Source organism: Ceratosolen solmsi, unplaced genomic scaffold, assembly GCF_000503995.2.
Source record: "Ceratosolen solmsi marchali unplaced genomic scaffold, CerSol_1.0 scaffold3, whole genome shotgun sequence".
NCBI lineage: Eukaryota > Metazoa > Arthropoda > Insecta > Hymenoptera > Agaonidae > Ceratosolen > Ceratosolen solmsi.
Window position 1 is genome coordinate 136722 of NW_011948428.1, and position 22383 is coordinate 159104.

A 22383-nucleotide genomic window follows, 5' to 3' on the forward strand; every position below is an offset into this window, starting at 1 on the left:
CTTTCGCATCCCTCTTCACAGTGCGCTTGGGGCAGTTTTTCTAATAATCATCCCTACATCTAACATCACAATGTCGACAAATTTCATAACTACATATGGCACACGTTGCAAAACCTTTCTATTCTCGGTTAACGGCCCGAGGGAATTGTCAAATTTTCGTTCGTTAATGTGCTTAATAGTCCCCCAGTCTCCGTTTCATCGTCGACCGCTACGGTGCAGCCTCGAACGACGGAATTCCCACAATAGTACATCATGCGAGCGGGTTTTTTGTTATGAGATGGGAATCTTCCTATCTCGAGGACAGAAGTTTCCAACGCAAAAGGAAATAGGCGACGATGCGCATGGCGAGGACGATAAAGGAGAGGGCGGCGATGTCGTTCCAGAATTGATCGTCGCTCATCGCGATAATTTCCTTTACGAATTTCCGTGGATCCTTGTAAAAGCAGAAGTCAAGGTCATCGTTGTGACACGCAAGAGTCTGTCGATTCAAGCCGTAAATTGCGTTCACGTATCTGCAACGATGAATAAACATTGGTCGTATTATCCCTTTCGCAGCTTTTTGCGGCATCGTTTTCACTAATCACTCCAACAATTTTAATAAGCTTTCGCAAAAATTATTTAGTATAATATAATTCAAATGGTTATTCGATCTTGTGACTATTAAGATGAGCCTCAACTTTTTCTTCAACTCTCATTAAGGACACGTGTACGTGTCGAATTTAAAAATGCTTTTATATAATTAGTTATATGCAAAAATTACGATGTATTAAATGCGTGTGTGTTTGTTTGTGTGCCTGTGTGTGTGCGTGTGTGCCTGTGTGTGTGCGTGTGTGCGTGTGTATATAAACGTTATAGTTTTATCATAATTAATAGTTTGTTGTGATATCATTCTTAGTAGTAATTTAAAAAAAAAATATATATATCATAAATACCCTTCGAGACCATATCGCAAATAGCTAATGTACGTTCCCCAGTATAAATAGTTTGGAAGATCTCGTAAAGACACCCCAAATCCAGCAAACATCATCATTGGTACGGAGAGTGTGGGTGCTAAGAATGTCCCATTCTAAAATTGCAAAATTATCTTCTCAAACTTTTGAAAATAAATCTTAACATATTAAAATATCATTTGTATAATGTTTCGAATATTTTTATAAGTATTTTCAATTATCGGCAACTTTCATTAGGAAACGTGGATGTGAATAATGAATGGATATATAAGTGGGTATGATACTTAATATTCTTATGCAATACACGAAATATAATAATATTTTTCTATTCAAATATATTAGTTATTAAATGCATATTCGATCATTGCATATCCCATTACTACGCTCTGTCGCCGTATGCCAGAGAATCCTAATACGATAAAGAATTATTTATCAATTATTATCGCTATCCTTGCATTCGCTTATTAATTATTATTCACGATTCACTTTGCAACCGATTTCCCTCTATTAATATATACATAAACACCGTAATATAATGCACATTATATGAAGTTGATATCGTTGAATTTTTATTTACAAATCGTTCCACTTCAACCGCAATATTTATAAACACTACTTGCAATGTTTCGTTTTATATTTCTCTTTAATATAATATTTTCTTCGTACAAAATAATCTTTTATTGATTAAAATGTTGTTTATAAAAGTCTAAATTGTTATTTAAATTCATGTAATTATTGCACTTTATTGAGAATCAATTATGTATTACTCCTTCACTTTTTTATATAAAAAATTTTATTTTTATTCATAATAATAATTATTATTAATTTATTTATCAATGCTCATAAGTTATAGAGCTACAGAGTTATTATTCTTTTTCTTTATCTGTAAAATACAAATGAAAATTGGAAGGTATTTTATATTTAAAGATGCACATTTATGAAAAAAAAAAAAAAAAAAAAAAAAAAAAAAGTTAATTATCGATTCTTAATTGAAAATTAATAAATATAGTATCTCGAAAGATCATGGAATTTTGCTTGCCAAAGCAAATTTTGAGAGCAAATTATTATAAAAATTATGTTTATCCAATATTTGCTGAAAAACAACAGTATGAAAAACGACAATTTATACTTTGAAAATAATAATAATATATATATATATATATTAGGGATGAATAAAGAAACTTAATAATGAAACTTTGAATTACTGTCAAAATTTCTTAGCAATGCATAATCGGAACTTTGTTTTTTGCCTCGAAGAAAATTCTGATTTTCAAATATATAAATGCGTAAATCCACGCGTAATGTCCATATTATTATGATTATTATTATTATTAACCAAACCATGTGAAAATAATTTAATATCTGTACAGATACTCGCGAGCAAATGAGTCACTACATTAACTATCGAGAGCACGTATATATCCGTTTCATTAATTTATTTATTACATGATTTATTTTCCATAAGCGCAAGGACATTTACGAATTTGCATAATTGTTAAAAAAAAAAAAAAAAAAGAGGAAAAAAAAAATTTAGATATAATTGTGATTGTAATTGATAAGTTATTTCATATATTGTCAATATCTTTGTACCTCTGTAACTCAAATCAAACATAGCAATATTAAAATAAAAATTCTTCAAATAACAATTATGCGCATAATCACTTATTATTAATCAATACTGATTTTCGATATTTTTTAACTCAATAATCTAATGTTTTAAATTGTAAAATTTTTCATTAAACGTATAATTATTAATTATTGTTAAAGATAATTAATTCGATCATCAGTAAACAAATAAAAGATTTTCATATTATCTCATGAAAATTATTACTCGCAAGTGTAATTAAAATACTTCGTGTAACATTTAAATCTTGTAATATCGTTCATTTACCCTTGTAATGTAAAACATGAAAATAATAATATATTAGAAATGAAATGGAAAATATTTTTAATAAATTTAGAGAATTCGTCGAATGAATGAATGAATATCCGTATTAAGTAGGAAAATAAATTACTAGGAATAATGGAAAAAATGTATGTCGCTTATTGAATGGTTTTGCATTATACGAATAGCATTGAATTTATTTTAATCTAACCGATAAATAAAACTTAACAATAATTCTTTAATCAATATACATCCTGATCCATCGGACGTAGAAAAGAAAATGATAATCCCTTTGCATTTATAAAACCAACACTTTTTATTTTATCGCTGTTAGGCAAATATAAATTAAGTGATGGAAAAAAAGAATTTTGAAATATTTTCACGTCGTTGGATCGTTAAATATCTTCTCCTTTCCACTAATTCCCGACATTCCCAATTATTTTCATTTTTTATGGCTAAAATGGTCGGCGCGTAATATTAATTTCCTAATGCAATGCTAATGCAATAATAATTTTACCACAACGTCGAAGCTCGAGCCAATCATGAACCCGAAGCTTTGGGCGACGAAAGCCACTAGCAGACTGATTCCAAAGAACATGGAAAATCTAACGATGTCGTGTGGCTGGTCGGACATGAAGTAGACAATGACGGTGAAGAATAGGCAGCCGATAATCATCACGGGAATGTCAACAACCGTCACTGACATATAATACGCTTTCAAGCTGTACCAACGATTGAAATGTTCCTTCTTCAAAATGTTCATCTCTGCTGGGACTGAAATGACATTGCAAGAAAATATATGACCTTTTAGAGACAATTTCCATTCAATCTCAAATAGCGCGACGACATTTAGTCTTTAATCTCTATGAAATTATTATACAGTACAAAATTATTATACATTACAAGTAATTATTTGAAATTAATGATGCTGTAATGTAAAATATTTGTCGACAATGACGAGTATCGTAACGGTAATAACTAAATTCCTTACTAAGTATGAAAAAAAAAAAATAATAATAAAAAAATTGAGTTTATCAAGTAAAGTGATTCCACGTATTATCGTTATTGGCACAATAAAGCAACGAGCCGTCAATGTACATTAGTATTCAATTATCGCATAATCGTGGTGTTTGTAAGTCCACGTGAATAAATAAATTGACGAGTATCGAGGGAATCGACGCAAACGATCGACGAAACGAAGTATTCGCGAGCATCGAGCGAATGTTTCAAACGGGTGAAAGTCCCAGGCGAATAATGCACAGTGAAATTTAAAACCGCAGTCTCGCTCAAAGTGATTCGAAGCACACCGCCATAGCATCATAGCATAGCATAGCACACCGACAATAAAATACGCATACGTAGCATAATCATCGAATCGAATAAGGCTCGTTAATTTTTCATTGTCGGCGAGTTGATTAAGGTACGGCTCGGTTGCACACAGATGCAAGTTGTCGAATACCTACTGGTTAAGACCGTTAACATCATGGTGGTCATCATGTGATGTATGAGGCAGGCAAACAGGAGATTGTAGTTTTCGATTATGCGATCGGCATTGTTTCCGGCCTTCATAAACAACGTTCCCAGCATTAAACCAGTGCATATGTTTACGACTATTCGTAAATGCGTGAGTGTCTGTAACAAGAGAATCGGAGAATTATCTTTCGTTTGAAAATTGAAATTTTCATGTGATTTATGCGGTGGTACGCTTATTATAAGTCAAAGCTTCGCTAAGGCGACGAATACAGAAAATACGTCAACTAGTTGTTCTAGTCTACTAGTTCTAATGTGAATGTTGAAGAATGTTGAAATATGGAAAAATATTAAAGTTACTTATTCAGATAATCATATTATCATCGAAGCGATGTATTAAATATTCATTCTTATTAAAATTTATACATATATATATATATATATATATATATATTTATTTGTTTGTTTTTTGTTTTTTTTTTTTTTTTTATTGAGTTATATAGCGTATCAGTACTTACAGAGTCTCTTTTAACTTTTATGCCGCCTCTCTTCAACAAGACTTTTATTTGATTCCATTGCGATGTTGCTTGAGGTCCTCGATTTCCACCGTTTTGTTTATTACTTTTTAACGGATTAATTGCTGAAATCACATTTGTAATTTTATTAAAAAAAAAAAAAAAAAAAAAAAAAAAAAAAAAAAAAAAAAATTTTTTTTTTTTTTTATTTTTTTTAAAAAAAATCAACTAGTTGTTCTAGTCTACTAGTTCTAATGTGAATGTTGAAGAATGTTGAAATATGGAAAAATATTAAAGTTACTTATTCAGATAATCATATTATCATCGAAGCGATGTATTAAATATTCATTCTTATTAAAATTTATACATATATATATATATATATATATATATATTTATTTGTTTGTTTTTTGTTTTTTTTTTTTTTTTTATTGAGTTATATAGCGTATCAGTACTTACAGAGTCTCTTTTAACTTTTATGCCGCCTCTCTTCAACAAGACTTTTATTTGATTCCATTGCGATGTTGCTTGAGGTCCTCGATTTCCACCGTTTTGTTTATTACTTTTTAACGGATTAATTGCTGAAATCACATTTGTAATTTTATTAAAAAAAAAAAAAAAAAAAAAAAATGCTTGTTTTACTTAAGTTCGATTTTAAATAAGAAATAAGAAATATAAACCTCTTAAGGATTTGGCATCCAAAAGTGCACTTGGATTGTTAAACCATTTGAGGCTCCTGCCGTTTTGAGTACCCTGAACGAGCGTTTCGATTTTGTCTTCCCCATATTCACCACATGCCAATTCAATTACTACGAACATTTTGGAATGAAATATTTTTACGCCATTTGAATTTACACGTAATAAACGTGTTAAAAAAAATTATGACAAAATTTATAAATGTTTCTGCTCTTAATATATGCAGAGGAAATTATGTTTTTAGATTTTAAATTTTACTATAAACTTTACAGTTTATTATAAATTTGTGTACTTTTAGTAATATTACTTTCACCTACTCGTACGTATGGAACAATTAAATAGACAAAATTGATTAATTATCATAAAGTATGCTTTAGAGTTGATGTTGTGAATAGAAATTATCGCGTACGAGATTCTTTACGATATCAAACATATAAACCATAATATTATGCTCATTAATATTTTCAATACATAATAAACTATGTGCATTAAAGTGTATTTACCGTAATCAGCTGGATTGTGATACATTGGACAGGGAAGTTTGACATTTTCCAAATACGGCACTAAATTATGCGTTGCACCTTGATAAAGACATTCACCTTTCGCTAACACGTATACCTATGAAAAAGGCATTAATCAATTAAAATTACAAATTATAAGTTTAATTAAATATCAATTGACATGAATTTTATTCCAAATTTAGCTTCGTTTATTGAGAAAGCATAAAAGCCAATATAGGATACACAATTCGTCATGAGTTATTGAATTCAAAGTCACGCATATAATATGGACGAATGTATAAGTTGAAAATAAAAGGCAATTAAATATTTTTAATCGGCCATGCATTAATAATTTTCATGAATTATTCATTATTGTTTTTTTTTTTCAAGTGGCGTCTTAAGGCCTTTAAAGTGATAAATTGAGCAATCAAGGAGAGAAATATACAAATAATGGAGAGTATTAGACAAATTAAAATGTAGTACTCGTATTAGAAAATAATTCGTAAAATTAATGAATTGCCATGTTGTTAGAGCCGAGAATGCATGATAAGCATATTATTCATGCAAGAGCTTTTTTCTTCTTTTTCTTTCTTTTTTTTTTTTTTTTTTTTCATATCGTAATTACAGTGTGACGTAGATTGGTAATTTTTCTCACATTACGTAAATAGATAAAAAGATCGTTTTGATGCTAGTAGAGAAAAAAGAAAAGAACAAAAAAACGTTCAACGCTTTAAAAAGTATTCGAATGATTTGATTTAATTAAATTATGACATGTTATCTTCTACCAAAGAACGCAAACGAAGAATGCGACTTTATTGACGCACTTTATTGATTTATCATCGAGTCAATTTTCTGTCATTCGTTGCTTTAAAATACGAGATTTCCGAGGGCTCGTCAATTTATCAAACGAGCAAGAGTCGGTGCGTAAGAAACAAGGACAGAAACGAAGAGAGGCGCGTTCGAGCCAACTATCAACCGAGAGAGAGAGAGAGAGAGAGAGAGAGAAAGAGAGAGAGAGAGAGAGAGAGATACATGCCTGATCAAAAAGCTGGAAAATCATGGCACTTGGTTGATGTATTGTGCATATTATCGTTCTACCCTGGCGTGCAAGCAATTTGAGAAGATTGCACACTTGTGTACAGGATGAGCTATCGAGACCCCTGCAAATATTTCAAAATAATTTTGACCATTAAAAGCCGTAAAAATAAAAAAAAAAAAAACATTGAGAGACTCGAGCGGGAAATTAAATCCTATTTGTATTTAAATATGTCGCGAACACATATATATATATATATATATATATATATATATATGATTGTCAAATGCGATTTAAATAAATATCCGGCCGCTGAGAACAACTACATTCTTTCAATCTGCTCTCATCGTCACAAAATTCAATGTCCAAGGAGCATTTTGCGCATATGCTCATGCTCGTCCTACAAAATTACACGTTAGGCTGATTTTCATTCGAAAAAGGGGAATTTTTCGCTACAATGCCGGATCATTCCCATCACGAAAAGTACATTTCACAACGATAAGGGCTTCTGCTCACAAACGCAGCTCAATACATGCAAATACTTTGAGTGCATACATACATTATACATAACGATGATCGCACGTAGTTTGTGCAGCTCTATTTACTTTATTATAGAAAATAAGATCACGTCGACAGTTAACCGTACGAAGAATAATTATTAAGATCATTGAGCTCCGGGCAAGTGGTCGGATTATCTGGGAGTTAATGAAAAATAAAATGCACGCGACTTACGTCGTCGGCTCGTCGAGGAACAACACCGTCGGGTTGTTGACGAGTTCCAAGGCTATAGAAAGCCGTTTCTTCTGGCCACCGCTCAGTCGACCGGCCAGAGTCTGCAGATGCTCGTAAAGTCCGAGGGTCGACAGGATTTCCTCGATCTGCGTAAAACGAGTTTAATTGCCACGTGTCTTTTCGCCGTCTGCTCCTTCAATTTTCACGTATTCTTTCGATTGTTGTTGTTGTTGTTTTTATTGTTGTTGTTGTTGTTTTTATTGTTTTTTTGTTGTTTTTTTTTTCGTTTTTCGTTTTTCGTTTTTTGTTTTTCGTTTTTTGTTTTTTGTTTTTTGTTTCTTAATAAACATATCGGCTAACAGCATTTCGAATGTGAAATGCGTCAAATCAAGAGTATTGCTTAATTTTGCTCGAAAGGGACAAATATAAACGGCCGAAGAGCCGAAATTACTGAAATGAAAGAATAAGAAAAAAAAGTGGGATGGACGGGGAGGGTAACGAAACTTACGATCGTCTCTTTTTCGTATTTCGGAGTATCGGTGCCGAGCTTAAGATCGGCTGCCACGTGCATATTTTCGTTGACCGTAAGTAACGGCTGCAATCGATCGTCTTGCGTAATATAAGCGCTGGACCTGAAAGGACAATCGGCCGTAAAGTAAGTGCGATTGTTTAGGAGAGGCGAATGTCGCGCGCATGCCCACGTCACAATGGTGCTCGTTAATTTATTCATACGCAAATAAAAGCTGAGAAGCGCGAAAGTGGCAAAACTTGCTTGCTTGCTTGCTCGCTCGACTTTGAGTAATAAGTCTGTGGGAGCTGTTTTGTAAAAAAAAAGTTGGCGCGATCGAATCATTCGAAACGTTCGGCACTTATTACAAATACCGTGAAATATCGATTTATATATATATATATATATTTGGACGTTGGATTATCGAAAGTTGCTCTTAAAAAATAGTGCTGCTGAATTAATTGCTTAAAACTCGAGTGCCGTTACGCGCAATTGCTAATGGAATAATCCAAGGTGAGGAAAGTTCGTAAAAAGGTGTATAAACGTCTCGTTCGCCGTGAGCCTCGGCGACCAATGTCGGCGTAACGAGTATCCGAGTGAGCAAATCTTATGGATACGTATCTTACAGGTACGTCGACGTTTCTTACCTGCGGAAAGAATCCAAGTCACGGACCCGACCATTGATGTAGACTATGCCTTGGACGCCGGTAATGCGGAATCCCGACAAAACATCGAGAAGAGTGGATTTGCCGGCACCCGACGGCCCCATCAGCGCAATCAGCTGCTTCGATGGCAAACGTCCGTTCAACCCGTGTAAAATCTCCTTTGTTCCTAAAGACAATTGCGCAAATTGCGAAACTGGGCAGGTACACTTTGACCCGTAGAAATTATTGCCCACTTGTCGAACGAATGGCTCGAACGATGTAAACACCAAGTAAACTCGATTTTAATCGATTTAGTCATTCGCATATACATGCATTTTGCTCTTCATTTTCTTTAACTTTTACTAATATCGACTCGAACGTTTTCATTCTCATTTATGACAAAATTTCATCGTATTAGAGTTACAAAATTATATCGATACTTAAGCTTCTTGCCACCTTGTAATTGCCAATAATTTCCTTTTTCAATCGATATTATCGTTTAATCTTTGAATGGAAAATTAGTATTCCAGCAGCAGCATTGCATTAATTATCGATGCTCTATGCTTATGAAAAATTAAGTTGAGCCATCTATTATTGTATTTAAAGAAGTGATATTATAATTAAGACGATTTATATTTAATAATTGTTAAGTGGTTAAGTGGTTGGCCGTAGCGATAGGAAAATAGCTCTACTTAGAAATTTAGCATTAGGAATGACTTTCTAAAATTGATTGATTTATCGCTGCACTACCGTTTATTGTCCATTAATTGGAACGCGCTCGATAAAGTAGGAAAGTAAACTTGACAAAGATGAGCGCTCAATCGTGATATTTCCTTATGTTATTGCGATATTGATATTACGTCGATGTGAATTATTATTCAAATGGTATCATCTAAATGCCACGGAATCGTTATGAATCTAGAAAAAGGCAGTCTACCATCGACTCGCTCCTGTTTGTTCAGTTAAAGTCCCTCCTTGTTAGGAGGGACGTCGGACGATAACCTACCTTTCCTCAGGCCGAGGGACACGGTGTATGTGATGTTCTCGAACATGAGGTCCATGTACTCGTCGTTCTTCGTCTTGGAGAAGGGCGTGCCGTTCTTATCACCGTTGCGAGAAGGGGCCTCGATGACGCCCTGTTGATGGCCGGGGCTCGAGGACCTCGCGCAGCAGTTGGCCCGAGACTCCGAGCCGACGGAGCCGTTGCTCACGGCGCTGGCCTCGTGCAGCAGTACCTCCATGGCCAGGATTAATCCGGTTGTCAACGGCTCGCCTTCGCGCCACGTTATCCACTCTCGGCTAGGCGACAATTTATCAAAGTATGTGTTTGGCGCTTATCGCGATGCGTGGATGATGCGTGGATGCGTGGCGTTACGAAAGCCTATTTGCACCGTTGGCTTTCGTGCTTTAGGACACAATTGCAGCCGCGAGCGTGATTATTAATAATGAGCCAATGGGCGGCTTTGTCAGGCGCCATCGATCGCGAGGGGTTGAGTTGATTATTGAGTGGGAGGATCGGGAGTGGCGGGCGGATCGCGGGTCTAGCAAAATCCACAAATGCTTGCACGTTGATTTTTAATGTTATGAAAAGTAGCTCCGAGCGGCTAATTAATTCAGCGATTCCATGCATTTGCCTAACAATTTTCCATGGCAATTGCGAATTGTAATGATCGGACCCAAAATCATTACAAGTGGCGGATAATTCTCAGCGTACGCGTGTAATGATGAACACGAGGTCGAAAATCTTCTCACGACCACTTGCTTTCCAATCATTACTTTTTATTATAAAAGGTAAATTCGAAATAAAAAATTACTAATCATCCGAGATTATAAATAATAATAATTGATAATTATCATATTTATAAATAGTAATTAATATTCAATATATTATTCCAACACGAGTTTATAACTATTAATATAATAACTATTTACCAAGCATAGTCAGCCATTCGATTGAAATTCACGCGAACGTAGAAATTATTATTCCAATGTGATCTACGTGTGTGTTGTGTGTGCGCGTACGTGACTTACACACATACATAAAATATATTAATTTTATCGATTGATTTTTTATTTTTTATTTTCTAAAATTATTTGTAAAAAATAAATTCTTTTACAAGTGTATTATAACGGCTTATGTAATAGCATTGTTATTCTTTGCATCCATTTCAAATTAATCATTCGCCAAAATACTTATCTTGTATTTTGATTTTTAAATGATAAGAAATAATATTATCTACATATACTAAAGAGCACAATTTTATGAAATATAAAAATTGAGCCGGCAAATTTTAAACAATAGGAATTAACATTTACCGTGAATGGTTTTATACGAAAGTAAATATCTCCAATCTATCGAATCCCTGCCTATAATTGTTTTACTTTCAGCGTGTACAGTTACATTGTCGTCATAATTATTATAATTATAATCGTAATGATCAATATAATCGGGAATCTTGATGTAAAGTACGATCGAATGTAACTCGTTTCGTTGTTAAAACTTACATTAAGATAATTTTACAATTTCATAATTTGCAAAATTCAAGACCTTATATCCATACAATGCAACATTGATTTTTAATACTTGCATATTTGTTAAGTTAGAGCATCGAGGGAGATACGAGGAATCGTGATTGAAAACATTTTTTCTCTTTTTAAGATTAAAACTTTATTCAGCTACTTGATGAGCATTAATAAGAAATTTAAATGATTGTTCGGAGTATGAGTGCGTAATATTATGATATCAAAAAGCTATAGCACAACGTATAATATCAATTTTAATTACACAAAGAAGTCTAGAATTTATTTTGAGAAAAGTATTCGAGGAATAAAAAGTATATAGAATATCATAAATTTGTCTTAAAATCAATGACGATACTTATCATTTTATATTAGCTTGGAAGGATGAGGAGAGAAACAAAAAACAAGGGCATTCGAACGATATACGCTATCGTTTTATGATTTTTAAAATCTGATAACTGGTTAAGCAAGATTATGAAATCCATAAAGTCCAAAAGTACAAAAGAGATCAATTAACGAGTAAGATTTGATAGGCTACAAAACTTCTTTTCTAAAGTCGACAATCTTCTATGCATTTTCTTGGCTTTACGTATGATAACTACGACCTTGACCGGGCAACTACAGTCCTCAATATTATTTTATGTTTTGATGAAGACGATAAATAAAATCTAATAGAATTTCTCATTGTTTGGAATTTTTTTAGAAAATAATAATTTTATCATATCTTAGCTACTAAGTTTAATACTTTTAGACCATTGTTAAAGCATGAGGATTAAATTAATATAAAAATTCTTCCTAATATTCGATAGATTTGTTCCGTTCCGTCGACAAATCATTATTACAAAATGTATTAGTTAGTGATTAACAAATTCTTTATTACATTCAATGCTTATAAATATGTATTCGATATGTGAAAGTGAGCTTAACATTTTTATCAAATAACATCATAGATATATGACGTTACTTTATCTTATGATTTGAGCTCAATAAATATCTCGTAATCACGAAATTTTTAATATTCTACATTGCATCGGATATGTAATCGATACGTCCTATTATCCGCAAGTGGTCGAATTTCTTTGGAATTAATCAAATTTCTCTTATATAAAATTTCTTTACAAAAACATGACGTCCCACATAGTCCTATGATAAATTTCATAGTATTTCACGGTGCGTAAAATAATTTAAAAACGAGAAGTTTTTAATAATTCTCTTCTCATCGTAAAGTAACAAATGCTAAAATCACTTATTGTATCATTTACTTATTTGGAATTTGTGTATAAGCAATCGACACGAGCACATAGAAAGTAATAAAGCAACGAAGCGTGTGTAGTTATACATCAACTAATAATTAATTAATTGCTTGTATCAATCATATTGATTGCTACTGGTATTCGAAAAATTCATTCGTCTGACGTTTAAGACTAGCAAACCACTCAATTTAATAATATATACTAACAAATTATATCAATAATTATTGAAATATGTTTCAATACCGACAGTTTAAAAGTATTATTATGTATTATTTGTTTACGCTTCTCCACGGCATCGTAAGATACGCTCATTACTTTTTCGCAAATCTATTCAATCACAATTCTTAAGCACATGCAATTACGTCTTGATCGTCCATTTTAAATTTAACAGCAAGTGATGAACCTTAATTTAAACAATTACGTATTGCATTGTTATTTTTGCTGGCGTATTGCTTTTTTTTTTTTTTTTTTTTTTTTTTTTTTTTTTTTTTGGTGCCTTTGTTTTCATTTTCTTTACTCAAGCTATGACGCAATTAAACATAAGCGTGTTTTTTATGTATTTACATGGTGTTTTATCCTAAACGCAACTTATCATGTTAATAGTTAATAGATAATATTGAACACTACACTACTCAGTTTAATGGAGGTTATTCGCAAGTACAACGCGATAAAATTAATTAGAATTGAATATCAATTCACCGATTTCAATAGCATAAGGATTAGTGGCATTGTACTATTATCCCCATGTCCTCTTGTCGTAAAAGGACTGAATTCCATTATATTACTAAATCGAAATACTCAATAATGTTTCTTTGTAATTAACAATTTATTATATTTTATTTTTATACAAATTTATCGGAATAGTCATGTAAATTATGCTAAATTTGAGAAAACTCTAAATAAACTAAATAAGTATTTTCAGTACTTAACTGAAACTTTATAAATTTATAAATTAGCTATAGAATTCAATATATATATATATATATATATATATATATATATATATATATATATATATATATATGTACATATATGTACATTAATCTTAACTTCTTTTTAATTTTAGGATTTTTGCTATTTTTAACTTTTAACGTTAAAGTAAATCCATTATTTGTAAACTTATTATTAACTTAACAAAAGCATGCTTTCGAACTAAATCAACAAGTATTTTCATTATAATCTAATTCTTTAGAAATATATGCTATTCATTTATCTTATCTTTACAATGAATATAAAATCTAAATTCACAGGATTTGAACTGTCCATTCAGTCTTACGAGTGACATCGATTTATTATCATTTGCAATTATTGACAATATTGAATATGTGTCATAAATAGTTTTTACGAGTCGCCCTTTAATAATTTTCTACTTTATTTAAAAGTTAAAATGCGCGTAATACATAATCAAGCCTCTTCTTTGTTCAAATAGTTCAATTAATATCGAACTCTGTATTGCGTATCATAAACCGACTATAATCGTACGAATTAAAAATAATTTACTATTTTAATTGTTTACGCAAAGGTAGATCGATAAGAGCCTATTTATTTTTCTTATATCACTATTCGCTTTGTTAATTTAATTTAGGATTTTTTCTTACTCTCTTTAGAAAGAATTTCGTATTGTATAATCGATACGTGACTATAGGCTTTTTTCCCAATTGTCAGATAAGCTGAAATCTCGATTATTCTTTATACTTTATAATTTTTTTAATAGAATTTCACAAAAAAAAAAAAAAAAAAAAAAAAAAAAAAAAAAATGCTCTGTCTATCATAGTTTTGACAAAATCATAAAATATACGATTGCTAAGAATGATTCGTAACTCGCGAAAATCTCTGCTCGCTTCGTATCATTATATCTAACTGTGTCATTTTAAAATCTCAGCTTGGCAATAAAACTTTTTCATATAATCATCCGACTATACACTTTTGTCCTCATAAAAGAAAAGTGTTTAATTTTATAATGTATTTACTTTAATCAGATGCACTTTATATTACGTCGGAGTCACAGAGGGTATCTCGACTTAATGCGTCCTGGTGTCTTTGTCTTATTTGCAGCTTACTTATGCGCTTATATGCAATAATTCGACTTAGTTTCAAGAAAATTTAATTCCTTGATAACGATTCTCTATTCATTATACGAAATTAATTGATTAGCCAGCATTGAGTCAATAAATGAAAATACTCCTCATTCTCGCTCAATTAAAAATTTATTCCCATTCGGCGATTGCCTCGTCATTTTTACGTTCTGTCATTCCTCTACGATCTGTCTTACAATTTCTGCCCCTATCACTTTTTATGCTCTAGCTCGAGTTTACGTAATTTAAAAATTAAAATGAAAACCATTTCACGACCTCGCCCCTTACGGATAACCGTCAGAAGCGAATTTGCACGGTTACAATGCGACTAACCAGAGCCTCCTGGTAAATCCAATTGACGCACCAGGGCTAAGAGCACCCGGGCACGGCGCCAAATCTCGTGGCAAATCACGAGCCGCGCATCATGGCCCCCGGAACTCATAAAGAAAAGCGAGAATCAAACGCAATTGAGATAAGGTGGCTCGAGTTGCACAGCCAGCAGCATCGAGCATCAACGTGAAATGGGATAAGGAGTTCGGAGGCGCGTGCGCATCGATAATTTGTCACTCTCCCTGTCGCTCCAAGAAAAGCAATGAGTCACGCCGACAGCACCGCGGACTTTGACCGCCGACATATAAACGCAGCCAAGTTTCACGCGCCCATCACATTATCATCGACCGGCGAGTTTTTATCGGCCCTCCTCCGGGCACGTGGACGCGGGATAAGCCCCGACGAGAACGTGTGCCGCGGTCCATCGGGACTCCCCTCCCCGCCTCATCTCCTACTCCTACTCCTCCTCCTCCTCCTCCTCCTCCTCCTCCTCCATCTCCTACTCCTCCTACTCCTCCTACTCCTCTTACTCCACCTACTCCTCCTTCTCCTCCACCTCCACCCATCTACGCGAAACGGCGCGGCTTCGTTGTTTCGGCGGAGATCGTAATGGCGACAAACTCGCCACGTTATTCGATAAGCGATCGTTTCATACTTCGGCGGGGCTTTTACTTCCTCACGGACGGTGTCTCCAGGGCAACGGTTACTGTACACTCGCTCCCGTCTTTCTTTCAGCAGGGGCCGGCCTTCCTCCTTTGGATGAAAATAAAGGGCTTCTGGCTACGTGACCTGAACTTGGGGTACTTGTAACTACGCGAAGGCTTCAATTGGATGGCGAGAAGTAGTAATGCTGACCCAATTCAATATTATTTCAATTCGGATCGCAATGGTGCATCGCTTCGCTTCGACTTATATACTCAAGGCAAACGTTACGAAAGATGACAGCCAAAGAAATGCGCCGACGAATGCCAATAATTACGATGAGAAAACATTAGAACAACAGATCCTGTAATGTCCGTCATTAAGCGTATTCGATTTTTTTCGCTATTTAATGCTGAACGTAAACGAATGAAACAAAGAATAGAAATTCATTTAATCTGTGTGTAAATTTTCATTTTACAATAGGCGCTTTAACCATTTGATTTCAAGTTTGCGGTTAAGCTCCGCTAGCCAAGAAAATTAATTGCACAACAAAATTTTACTAAAACTTACTTCTATAATCAATCTTCTTCTTTTCCTTATTCATATAAGGAAGACTTTCCGCTACGACAAAAGAAATATTAATATAAAGAAAATCTGGCATTATCGACGCGCTTCGATTCTATTCTCTCCATTAGTATAAATACTGCTGTATTCATCATTACTATTCTTTTTTTCTTCTTCTTCTTCTATTTTACAATGCGAGAGAATTCATTCGTATCTGAGTAAAATAAAAATAAGAGAAGATAAGAGAAGTGGTTAATTGTACGAGTAAAATGTTAAATGCTAAGTACTATTAAGGATTTCGAACTCTAAATTAATAAGTAAATGATTTATTGATTTTACGAATATTAATCTGTCTTAACGCCACTTGTTGATTGCACACTTCAATTGTACTGATATTTTTGCCGTCAAAGTATGCAAATAACAATATAATGGTATAAAAAAAAAAAAAAAAAAATTTTCTTCTTAATTTACAAAGAAATATTTATTTAATATTAATAAAAAATGTGCTCTTATTATAATTTTTAGCATACTATTGTAAATGCATGTTTCCAGCACAAATCGTTAGAGCCATTTTCTATTTCGATAAATATTATTATTATTATTATTATTAATATTATTATTATTATTATTATTGTTATTATTATCGTTGTTGTTATTTTTATTATATTGCTATTGTTGTTGCTATTGTTTTTATTAAATATTATCGCACAGTCTTTTGCATCATCATATATAAGGATCGATAACGTATGTGATAATATTTATATTTAGGTAATTATTTACTTTGCTATTATGAGAAAGATTTTTACAGTGATTATTATACAATTTTTAGATATAATTAGCAGTATAGTTCTTGACCTTTTAATATATGCTTTAAATTAATTACAAATAATAGAAAATTAATTTTTTTTTTTTCAAACTTCTCGTTCTTACAGCCTTTCAACTTATCTTAATCTTTCAATTATATTATAAATAAACATAATCATATAATTTTAGTGTCGTAGTGTATATTCATGAAACCAACTAACATTAATTAAAGCTGAAATAATTTTGAGAAACCGAACGATGTCCTTTGTCGTAAAAATATAAAATTCATTTTGTATTGTTTATTTAAGGTAATTTTCCTTAATTGTTACTTTTATAAGAAGAACGTAACTCTCTTTAATTCTTTTTGCTTGAAAAATAATAATAACGAAAATTGAACGAGCTATGCTTTTACCTTCTATATTTAAATAGATAAATATATTTGATTTGATAAGCAATGTCAGCCGTATAAAAATAATAACCAATGAAACAATGTTTATGCAATACTTCATCTTTTCTACATATAAGCGCACTTTTAACATTTCTTAGTGCGTTAAATCCTGTTCAAAAGTCCACAAATGTTTACATTCTTATATGTACTAACGAGTAAAAACAATACTAAAGTAATAGCGCCCATTGGTATCTGTTTTAATTTAAGGTACATTTTACGGTTTTGTTTTAATGTCTAATTACGCTGCTACAGGAGAAATAACATTGTACCGCGTGTCCTTTATTTTATGTTTAGTTTGCAAATTAATATATTGTAATAACGCATAGTAAGGCTATGAATTTTAATTGCCTTTTACATTAATTGTGAATAAAAAAAAGTTATCAACCACGTAATACCTCGTTAAATAATATTTACACACACGCGCACATACACAGAGTTATTTTATACAACAACATTTTTTAGAATATTCAATACAATTTATCGCTTTATGAATCACTAGGTACACGTGCATAGACGGTAAAAATTATTAAGTGCATGAGAAAGTGATAATGATTATATATTTACTATCCCATTCTAAGGCATAAAATAGTTTTCAGTGTGCATTACCTTAAAAGAACGCACGACGCTGCTTTAGGTTAAAGATTAATTTCTACTATAAATGAGAATAACCAACTTAATAATAGAATAATAGATAATAGAAGTCTTATGTGCAACATATTAATAAGCTTGGACTTAAGACGCATCTTATGCAATAAATTGTTTACTAAATTCAGATGTCTCCGATGATAATAAATTAGTTTAAATAGACTTGATTGGTCTACGCGAACACAATTAAAATAATGAAATAAATCGAAGTGGTCAGCGTTTCGACCTATTTGCATTGGGTAAGTGACTGCGATCATTTTCGAGACTAGAGAGGATAAATATAATTTTTATGCAAGTAAAGGTTGTGAGCTATAATTTTCATGCCATTATTTATAATCTCTTCATACTAACTAATAATTGTCATTTGGCTGACCGATATAAGTAAACAAATTCTATCGATTACAAAATGTCGTTAATCTATTTAGGCTCATGTAGAACAATCTTATTAATAATAATTTTTTATTTGCTGAAATATAAGGAAATTCACACAAATAAACTATTAATTATAATACATATATATATATATATATATATATATATATATATATATATATACATAATCTATTGTTGTCAAATAATCAAGTAAATTATTAAAACATAATACTATCTATTGTATATTTTTCAAGTCTGTATGGGAGAATAATTAGTAACATAGATAACATTAAAAATGCAAAATCTTTCGTGATCTAATTGTATTAATAAAAAATTAATCCTAAAATTATTCATAGTAACAATAACAATGACGATCATAATACTAACAATAGCGATAAAATTTTTTAACAAATTAAATTAGAATGCTAATATAAATTGCAAACATTGCTTTCCATTATTTTCATTTCGATTCAGAATATAAATAAAAGTACGTTAATTATCGTTAAAAATGCATTAAAAATTTTGTCTTTATTTTTCAAAATATATATTACATAATTTACAAACAGTCCTTTGTAAATAAATAATATTAATCTATTTTATTCATATCATTTATAAAACAATTTTAACTCGCCGTTAATGTTTATGGGCAAATTAACACTCCATTAAAATTTATGTATGTAAGACGTAAAGAATAAATTATTTTTGTTCTCAAATATAAACCAATGAAAAACATACGACAAACTAGTTTATTTATGATAATATTGATCTCATGATGTATACATAATATTACATACATATCACTATCAAGAAAAGTTATTAACATCAATAATGCTTATATCAATAAAACATTGATAACTATATGGACAAATCTTACCTTAGTTTACAACTCTAATTATATCGTATTTTTGTAATTAATATAGTTATTAAGTAATAGGGAGTAAGTGTATATTTGAGAATTCCATGTCACTGTTACAAAAAAAAAAAAAAAAAAAAAAGAAATAAAAAAAAATTGCATATCATCGAATGTACATGCGTACCTACCTTTATACGCATCGATAAACATAATTAATATAATTTACATGTAAACGTGCTTTTGCGCTTATTTAATGTTTCCTATTGATTCTAAATGAAAATGATTGATTTATGGTATTTTACAATAATATTTTGAAATTATTTAGAATTCGTATTTTTTTATTTATTAACGGCTAATGTATCATTACTGGATGACGTAATTGACATTAGAGCGATTAGAGATTTATCGGAGTCTACTTGTAATGACATATTCCAAGAGAGTCACCATTTCGATGCTAATGTATCTTAAATAAATAAATAAATAAATAAATAAATGAAAAACATTTAAACGAAAAAAAAACAATAATAATTTGTATTGCAACAGGCTTGGAGCAATATTATCCGTATGTCTATTACCTCATTTAATTCGAAAATTTAATCGTCAAAATCCATTGGATTTTACAACATAATGTATTGATTGGATCGAGTGGTTTGCGCGATCGATCGATCTCATAATGCGTCATGGTGTAAGCTTTTGCATGGATAAAAGCTCGAGCTGATAGGACGGGGAAAATAACGTGGAAGGACACGTGCGACCTAATGGCTCGCGCCGCTGGTACGAGCGACGATTATCAAATTTATGCGACGATAGAATCGTTGTGCATCTTTCTGTCTCTCTCTCTCTCTCTCTCTCTCTCTCTCTCTCTCTCTCTGTGTGTGAAAAGGAGAAGGGATGAAATAGAACGGCGAAACTCCTAGTCGTACGTTAGATCAGCGATCGACTTACGTAACGAGCGGCACTTTCGATTCATCTCCCGTAGAGAAGAATCATTGGTTTCGTTCGCGATACTTTCAATCCGCCCTTACCTGTACCAAGTACACCCAGTATTCCCGGATAAGCAATCAAAGTCATTGGTATTTGCTCGTTGATCAAGGAAGGTCGACACGATGCAGTCGATTAGAAATTGTTATATGACTGATATAGACTTTGATATATGCTATATAATTTAATTAATTACGACATTTAATTAATTACTACATTGTATTAACGCTATCCAAATTGTAATAATAATTTTCAAATCGACCATCACGATTAGGCATAAAAGAATTATTTCCAATTTTATTATTCGTTTCATTAAATCTATAATGACATTTAAGAATGATTAAAATTATTCATTAAAACTTGATTTGTGAAGAAATGAAAAATTTTTTCTTATTTATTTTGTATTATTAAAAATTCAAATTTATGTTATTAATGAACTTTGCTTTGAATTTTGTCCGTATTCCTAATGCTTGGGGGAAAAAAAAAACAAGAAAATTTTTTGTATTACAATAATCTTTTCAATAAATGATTCGCTTATATCTTTCATGTATAATTAAAAAACAAACTTTACGATATTTCTATACAATTTACGGCTTATATTATGTGATTTTTTTTTTCCTTTCAGTTTTATTATCATGACCATCGTTTACAACAGCATCACTATTGACTTTTTGTTCTTTAGCCTCGTAATAAATTAGAAATACAATTGTAAAAAAAAATTAATTTATAACTATCCGATTTTATCTCTACTTCAGTATTTACAATAATAGTGAACGAATTTTGAAATAACCGAATTCTAAATAACTTAAATATACTTGTATTCTTATTATTTACCTCTACACTTCGTTATTTCAAATGATTATTCATAAAACAAATTTTCCGTAATCGAAATGTCGAACAAATCAATGATTTAATTATATTTTTAAAAATGAATAGTTTCAGTATAAACAACTCTACGTATGTATGATTCATCCTGATAAATCAGTCTCACAAAAGAAAATGGCTAATTTTTTGGTTTATTGTAAATTGTCATTGTCTCTTTTCTCTTGAATATAAACATAGTAGTTTTAAATTTATTCTATCGCAATGATTCATAAAATTCATATAGCTTAATAATATTACCAAATGACTTTATGGACCTTTAAAATGCCTTACCATAATGAATTCACTGAGAGAAACCGAAAAGTTTAATGTCATGTAAATACAACTTGCACCATTATATGTATAAATATATAAAAAATTACATTTTATTACAAGATAAATATTATACTATTGTAATGAAAATATGTGCTCTATCTTTCGACAAAGAATAATATTGTAATAACGTAAATAATTAAATTAAACTAGACGTAAAACAATAAAACCCTAGACGAATAATATTTTATAATAAACTATATTTTATTTCATATTTATTAAAATTAATAAAATTTTGTAAATGGAAACATACGGATGCTAACTAATTATAAAATTGTAATTTTCAATTTATTATATTGAACGAGTTGTTACATCTCATAATAATAATAATAATAATAATAATAATAATAATAATAATAATAATAATATATGTATTTTATATTTGTTACTACATTTGATATTCTGAACAGTACTTGCGATAGTAATTTGAATTTTTTACAGAAAGTCTTTACACACAATGATAAATTATGAGAAAATCTACAAGTACTAATAGCAGTATTGAATCAATTAAACTCCAAATGATATTAAAAACATTAATAATAATGTATTTAAATCATACTCTCACGTATGTAATATATTCTGTATTTCATTTTCCTATAGACACGCGCACGCGCGCGCACACACACACACACATATATAAACTCGAAACGAAGAAAAATATCTGTGTAGAATCCAATCTCATGAAATAATTAAAGGCCAAGAAATACAAGTTTTGAAACTGGACCTCCCACAATACGCCTGTAATTTCTTATTGCGAAAGCATCAA

General features: G+C 31.2%; 1 protein-coding gene across 1 annotated transcript in view; it reads right to left on the reverse strand.

Annotated features, from left to right (window-relative positions):
* The window catches only part of LOC105363563 (ATP-binding cassette sub-family G member 1), a 28656-nt gene continuing 6273 nt past the window's right edge, over window positions 1–22383 (reverse strand). Inside the window, exons 2-13 of the mRNA XM_011501295.1 lie at window positions 9943–10341; window positions 8940–9123; window positions 8293–8416; window positions 7785–7930; window positions 7053–7176; window positions 6020–6134; window positions 5501–5629; window positions 5280–5401; window positions 4299–4467; window positions 3353–3609; window positions 933–1066; window positions 1–512 (exon numbers count right to left, since the gene is read on the reverse strand). Coding sequence (XP_011499597.1) covers window positions 290–512; window positions 933–1066; window positions 3353–3609; window positions 4299–4467; window positions 5280–5401; window positions 5501–5629; window positions 6020–6134; window positions 7053–7176; window positions 7785–7930; window positions 8293–8416; window positions 8940–9123; window positions 9943–10177 — 1962 coding nt within the window. The 5' untranslated portion in view covers window positions 10178–10341 and the 3' untranslated portion in view covers window positions 1–289. The remainder of the gene's footprint in view (window positions 513–932; window positions 1067–3352; window positions 3610–4298; window positions 4468–5279; window positions 5402–5500; window positions 5630–6019; window positions 6135–7052; window positions 7177–7784; window positions 7931–8292; window positions 8417–8939; window positions 9124–9942; window positions 10342–22383) is intronic.